At 29.5% G+C, this 7,442-nt stretch overlaps 1 protein-coding gene across 1 annotated transcript; it reads left to right on the top strand.

Moving 5' to 3' along the window:
- Nucleotides 1-2,132: 2,132 nt before the first annotated feature.
- LOC107488812 (uncharacterized) lies at nt 2,133-6,752 on the top strand. The gene is made up of 7 exons (XM_016109587.3): nt 2,133-2,729; nt 2,850-2,936; nt 3,289-3,504; nt 3,706-3,870; nt 4,571-4,624; nt 4,708-4,854; nt 6,314-6,752. The coding sequence occupies exons 1-7, from the start codon at nt 2,358-2,360 to the stop codon at nt 6,689-6,691; spliced, it is 1,419 nt and encodes a 472-aa protein (XP_015965073.1). The 5' UTR covers nt 2,133-2,357; the 3' UTR covers nt 6,692-6,752.
- Nucleotides 6,753-7,442: the final 690 nt, after the last annotated feature.

Raw genomic sequence — 7,442 nt, 5'->3', positions numbered from 1 at the left:
CCACCATTCACATTTGATAATTCATCAGCCATGTGAATGATCTTCTCACTTCTCAAACTCATACACCAAATAACACCAAAAACTATTTGACACACTTTAATTTAAAACTGTCCCATCGGGTGTGCCAATTTGTTTTGTCAATTTTTAGCAAATCGATGGTGGTGCCAGTTTGAAAGCGAAACCTACTCCTCTTTTGCAGGTACCAGTTTTCTATAAGTATATCAAAGTGTCTTCGATTAGACAAATTTTGAGATAAAAAGTAAATTAAAATTTATAAAGAATAGAAGAGTTGAAAAAACCAAACATTCGAAAAGTAAGTAAGTAAGTTGACTGAAATCAAAGAAGATTGCGTTAAAATTTAAAGAAAACTATAAAAGTGCCTTCGACTTGGTCAAAGTACTTTGGGCATGAAAATTAAAAGTACTGAAATGTAAATTGCATTCGAAAGATAAACATTGCTTAAAACATAAATTTACTTGAAAGATAAAGTTTATAGGAAATTAAAAAAAAATAAAGACATGTGGAAGGAATCCTACAAATAATTGACTCGAAGCAGACTCAGAAAGTCCGTGAAAGGTGAGTGTGCGTGAGTAATTTCTAAAGTAAAGTTTCAACCCTTAATTCCTAAAATTTTTTAATATTTATAATCTACTTCTATAACCGATCATTAGTAACATGATGATGTCTCGTATGTACAATCTCAGATAACTGTTTTCACTCTTTTTGCTAATAAATATTACCCATAAATTTATCATATGGTAAAAACTTTCAATTTCTCACCACAACATAACCGTCTAATTTTCTTTTCGAGCTCCTATTCGATTTCTCAACTAAATACTTATTCCATTTACAAAAAATTACTAAATGGAATATATGCAGAATAACTCCCAATAAATACCTACATATATATCATTTAAACCTTTATTCTTATCTTAATATCCTTTCAAAACTTTAAATCGGCTTCTCCTATTCAAAAACATTTCTCGACTAACATACACAGAATATAGATTTAACTGAAAACAGTGTAGGAAATTAGATCTTGAGAAATCATCAAAGTAGGTTAGCTTTATTATCACTAAAGAAGATTATTGTAGTGGAGCGGTATATTATATAGGGTATAATAATATAGTACTATATATAGAGAGAGAGATAAAATCAATTGATTAAATAAATGAAATTGAAGTTGGAGTAGATGAGTCACCGAATAGAACATCTTGGGAAGTGAGAAAGCAAAGAGAGAACATTGGAAAGCCAGGAACCAATTGAAATTCCAATCTGTCCAGAGACCTAAAGTAAAGAATAACAGAAAATGAAATCATCAGAGTCACATTTTGCCCTTAAAAACTTACAACATAAAAGCTAAAGGTTTCAGTCCTTGTATTGGAGACCGGAAACATAGCCTCTTACACATTTTTTTACATTTTTCTTTTTCTCTTTCCTTATCCAACCAATTTGCTGCTTTCAACTATATCATTTTATTTAAATTGTTATATAATTTATTTCTCTATTGTTGAAACGGAGGAAATGGTTGTTAGGGAAGAGCATAACATCAATTTTTTGTGCATGACTTCTTGTTAGCACATAATATTTTTATTAATTAAACCTCTAAGATATTTATTAATTCGTATAAATATGTATTTGTAAGACTCAGAGAAAACAAAAAACGAAATGATATGGACCAAAGATAATAATCTTTATAATGATTGAAATTTATAATAACAAATTATAACTAACCAAAATCAATGCAAAAAGTTTAGAGGAACTATAAAATTATAATGGCGCTAAAAACAGATTTAAATATAATATTATCTTTTAAACATAATTCGATTAATATAAAATATATTTATTATCACTTTTTATCTTAAATATTTTTTTTCAATATTATGAATAAAAATTTTCATGCAGAAGCAAAATGCATATTTGTACTTCAATAAAAAAAGATACGTGATGACATTAAAATAAAATTAATTTTGAGGAAATATAATAATTATTTTAAAGAAATTATGATTGATGCACCACTTATGCACTCTCTTTCTTCTAAAGTTTAAAAAATTAGCATGATTTCATCACTATTCATGCATTTATATAAGTACTCTCAAACCCACATGGCCAAAACTTGAAAACAAAACGCAAACCCAAAACCCCTTCTCTACAGAGTAGTATTTTATTCAATCCTAGAGCTTTGGGAGTTCAACTACAAATTGTGAGTAATAAAACCTCCAAACCCATTCAATTCAAGCTCATAATCACTACCCTCCAAAGAGAGAGAATAAAAGAAACTTTGTTGCTATTATTCTTTGCTTCCAAGGCATTGAGAATGGTGAATTAGTAATTAAAACTTGCTTCGAATACTCACCATGTGTTGGAACACACAGCTATCTTGTCTTGTCCATAGAAGAAGAAGGGGAAGAAGAAGAAGGAGGAGGAGAAGAAGACAAAGCCAATGCAAACAAATGAACACAAATATGAAAACAAGAACAAAACGAAGCTTCTCAAGCATGGATTTTAGCTGGTGTTTGAGCTTCCCAATCATTGTACATTTTCTTCTTCTTGTTTCTTTGGTTTGTCCTGTTTTATCGTCCTCGTCGTCGCCGCCGTCCACAGAAGTTGGTAATGGTAACGACCCAGTTTCCAATCAAACACTTCGGCCGCAAGAAGAGTTGAAAAAGTTCAATTTCATAAGAAATCATCTTCAAAAGATCAATAAGCCTGCTGTTAAGACAATTGAGGTTTCTCAAAGTTTCATGCTTTTTTCCACTTCCCCTGTTTCATCCCCTGTTTTTCTATACTCTGTTTTTTTTTTTCTTTTTCTTTTCTCTTATTGTTATTGTTTTTTGTTTCTTGTGTAGAGTTCAGATGGTGATATAATAGACTGTGTTGTAACTCATCAACAACCAGCTTTTGATCATCCTCAATTGAAAGGACAGAAGCCATTGGTAATTATTATCAGTTATACGGTTGAAATGTTAAGAGTATATGTCCTTCCTTTTTTTGTCTTGATTATTTGTGCTGCGTCTTTTTACAATTTGAAAATCTTTAATTGGATAAATCGGCCCTTGTTATCAATCTAAGCAACCTTTGACACATCATCAAGTCATCGTTTACAGAAATCGTATAGACCAGTTATCTAAATGGTTAGAATTGATTAAGAATTTTTGAATTATAAAAAGACATCTTATTTTTTATAAAGACAAATAGTCAAAAGACCAAAAAAGACATTTACTCTGATTATGTGAAATTAAGCAAATAAGGTAGAACAATTTGAAGAAGGTTTGGTTGCATGTGTAGGATGCTCCTGAAAGGCCTGAAGGATATAAGCATGAAGTTGAGGAAAGGAGTGAAGAGTTTCAAGTATGGAGCATGTCTGGAGAATATTGTCCAGAAGGTACAATCCCAATAAGAAGAACAACACAAGAAGATATGCTGAGGGCAAGTTCTGTTTCCACTTTTGGGAGAAAATTAAGAAGCCGTGTTAGAAGGGACACTAACAGCAATGGACATGAGGTATCAACTTCTTCTTTCTTCATCTTTTCAAAGGAAACTTGTATTGTAAAGGAAGCACATGGTATTATGGTAGTTAGAGTTTCTTCTTTTTTATTTTGTTTCTTTTTTCCGGATCAATAGCCATTGTCTTTTTTACTATGAATTTGAGTATAGTGTTAATAAAAATATATACTTAATTGCATAAATTTTTGTTGTGAATAGCATGCAGTTGGGTATGTAAGTGGAGAAGAATATTATGGAGCGAAAGCAAGTATAAATGTGTGGGCACCAAGAGTGACAAACCAATATGAATTCAGCTTGTCACAAATGTGGGTCATCTCTGGTTCTTTTGGAAATGATCTCAACACCATTGAAGCCGGTTGGCAGGCATGTAATCAGTAAATTCTCTCTTTATTTTTTTTTTCTAAAATATAATTCATTTTATTTTTGTTAGCATTTAAAGTGTTTGTTTGGTCATCATTAAATTATAAAAAAAATCTTTTTTAATATAAAAAAATTAATTTTTTTGTGTGTTTGACAAATTTTTAATAATAAAAGTAAAAACACTAGAAAAATAAAAAAAAAACATATTTTTTGATAAGCTACAATTTATATCTTTTTTTAAAAGATATTTTTTAAAAAAAAATGTTTTTCACATAAAAAAATAAACAAAAAAGTACTTTTATCTTATTTTATTCAAACATAATTGATAAATAAAAATATCTTTTTATACGAGATATCCAAACATAAAATCGCTTTTGTTTTTTTGTAAAAACTCTTTTAAAAAATATTATTAAAAAAAATCTTTTTCAAAAATAACGTCTAAACAAACCCAAAATTATAGATACCATATCCACCTTCTACCTACCTCTCATTTTCATTTTTTTTTATTATTTTAAGTGTAAAACTTTTTTTTATCCTTAATATTTTTAAAACATTTTCTTGTGATTAATTTGTTACTTTCAAGATTTAAAATAAATATTTACATTAAAATTGTCACCAACTCAAAAATTTAAAATAACTTTTTTTACTCAATATTTAGTTTATGTTACACAATTATCCCTAATTTGAATTAATTTTGATGCAGGTCAGTCCGGAGCTATACGGAGACAGTTACCCTAGATTCTTTACTTATTGGACGGTAAGTAAAGTGTATTTTGATCCTTGCTTAAATTTGAAGTGTAACAATTGCTATCTATCTAAGAATATTTTATTATTAAGCAGAGTGATGCATATCAAGCAACAGGATGCTACAATTTACTATGCTCAGGATTTGTTCAAACCAACAATAGAATTGCAATTGGAGCTGCAATCTCTCCAACTTCTTCATATCACGGAGGCCAATTTGATATTAGCCTCCTCATTTGGAAGGTAACATTTTTTCACATTTACAAGTTTCTTTGGTATTTTTTACACTCTTGATTGGAAAAGTTATACTTTGTTACACAAGTCATATAAAATTATGAAGTGTTTATGCCTTTATTGGGTTGGATTAATCTTAAGCTTTAATGAGCATAAGACAAGCTGAGTTGAAAATTTGAAAATCTAACAACCAATTTAGGTTCACCTCACAAGGGTCCCGCCAAAGTGTTCCTTTAAAGTCTCCGAAGTCGAAACCAAAATTCATGGTCAAAAGCTAAATGAAGCTAATCAAAATTAGTAGAAGAAAAAAAAAACATGGTCAATGGTGGGCTTTCCACTATATTGGAAGTCTCGCAACCCTATTGAGTTTTGTGTTTTTTATTCAGGACCAACAAAAGGCGAAACCATTAAGTACTATAACTAAAGGAAATTTATATATAATATACAAGTAAATATTTAAATTCATCTTCAAAAAAATTACTCCAGTCGAATAGATTAGTTCTTCCATTATTTTTGAATAAATAAATTTCTAAAAAAATTTATTATAAGACAATTCAATTCTTACAAAATATTATAAAAAAAAGATTATTGAAATATTCAATATAAAATTTTTAAAAATTAATTTAAATATTTATTCGTAATATAATATATTTTGTGGAAAACAACCGATAGAGTTAATGTATTATTATATTATATACTCGTATTGTTTTATGGTAAGTATGTTTACGTTCTTGAAACTTACATTGTTGCATAGAATAAGTGAGATTTAGAGAACGTTCACAAACTTTTGAAGGGTGACCCATCATAGTAACATGAACTACTTTACTCACTTTAACACTTTGGGTTTGGGACATTACACGCATGCATTGTGGAATTCGAATAATGAACTGTAAGCTCCCTTATGCTCTGCTTCTTTACAAGATTCTCTTCTTTTCCTTTTTTCTTGGCCACCAAAGAGTTTCTAATTCTGAACTCACACCATCATAATTTAACAAAATGCCAATGTGAATTCCCCTCCATATACACTCTTTTTGACCCATTATTTCACTGGCCAACCTGGCTAACATGTTGCTCTTCATAATTATGTCCATCTTTGCCATGTCACAAATTAAATTAAACTAAAATGAAAAGAGATCCGTCATTGATGGTATCAAAATAGCACTCATAAATGCCATATGCTTACCGTATTTTTAAGCAATGTATATATATAGAAGACCTAGCTTATAGTATACGAAATACGATTGGCTCTAACATTCTATTAAAATAACATTAACAAAGATTATTATTATGATAGCTGTATTATCAATTATATTAAGAATTGAGATTAGGTGGAAGGACTTATAAACTATCTAAAAATATTATTTTCAAGTGATATACTCTTTTAACATTCAGAAATAGAGACTTTATTCTTGAGAGTAGAACATATAATAAATGAATGTGAAATTTGAAATATTGGGTGTGTATGTAGGATCCAAAGCATGGGAACTGGTGGCTGGAATTTGGATCAGGGGTCTTAGTGGGGTACTGGCCATCAGTGTTGTTCACACACCTAAGAAATCATGGAAGCATGGTGCAATTTGGGGGTGAAATTGTGAATTCAAGGCAATCAGGGTATCACACATCAACACAAATGGGAAGTGGTCACTTTGCTGGGGAAGGTTTTGGAAAAGCCTCATACTTTAGGAACATGCAAGTTGTGGATTGGGATAACAATTTGGTTCCTTTGTCAAATCTCAAGGTTCTTGCTGACCACCCTAATTGCTATGACATTCAAGGAGGAATCAATAGGGTTTGGGGGAATTACTTTTATTATGGTGGACCTGGAAGAAATGTTAGATGTCCCTAAGGGAATAATAATAACAATTATCAATTATAGGAATCTTTTTTTTTTTTTTACTTGGTGTCATTTTTGGAAGGAGCAGCTTGGGCCATTTATTTTTATATTTAAATTAAATTTCTCTGTTGATCAGAATATTTTTTGTGGGGACCATTTATTGTAGCATTATTAGTTTTTTACCACCTGGACCCTTTATGTAAATCTAGAATTTAAAGAAAAATAGTAAATATACTACTACCGTTTTTAGTGGGAATACTTTATTCATTTAGACAAAGTGATTAATATTCTTTTCTTTGTATTTATTTTATATTTGAATTAATATTAGACAACCTTTATTTTTTTTTATTAACAATATGGACTTCCTAACATTTATGATTTATTTATATTTTATTTCTTTATTCCATGTATTAGTGGATGTACTCTGTATGATGAAATGCAAATGGCAAAGGAAGACATAATAATGTTGATTACGGGTTTTAGGAGTGGTAACATATATTTTATTTGTGGTATTCAATCCAATTAGATTTGAGTGTGGATTGAGTAGAATGGGCGTATTGAATCAAAGACTTCTACTTTAATGTAAAAAACTTTTAATAACTAAGCTAAAGTTATTATTTAATAATTTAATATTTTATTTATATAAAAACCAATTATATTTAATGATATATAACTGTTTAATTATAACATGAAATTCTAATCTCTTCACTCAGATTATTCTTACTCAATAATCAGCTTTAGTCTCTCCTCTCCATCTCTCTAC

Source organism: Arachis duranensis, chromosome 5, assembly GCF_000817695.3.
Source record: "Arachis duranensis cultivar V14167 chromosome 5, aradu.V14167.gnm2.J7QH, whole genome shotgun sequence".
NCBI lineage: Eukaryota > Viridiplantae > Streptophyta > Magnoliopsida > Fabales > Fabaceae > Arachis > Arachis duranensis.
Note: the sequence above shows the minus strand (reverse complement) of the source record. Positions and strands in the feature narration are given on the sequence as shown.

What these genes read in the sequence shown, in the direction of transcription:
- LOC107488812 (XM_016109587.3), top strand. Translation starts at nt 2,358, where the DNA reads ATGTGTTGGAACACACAGCTATCTTGTCTTGTCCATAGAAGAAGAAGG. An exon ending in CTAACAGCAATGGACATGAG is followed by an intron (nt 3,505 to 3,705) that starts GTATCAACTTCT and finishes TGTTGTGAATAG; the next exon opens with CATGCAGTTGGGTATGTAAG. An exon ending in TTAGCCTCCTCATTTGGAAG is followed by an intron (nt 4,855 to 6,313) that starts GTAACATTTTTT and finishes GTGTGTATGTAG; the next exon opens with GATCCAAAGCATGGGAACTG.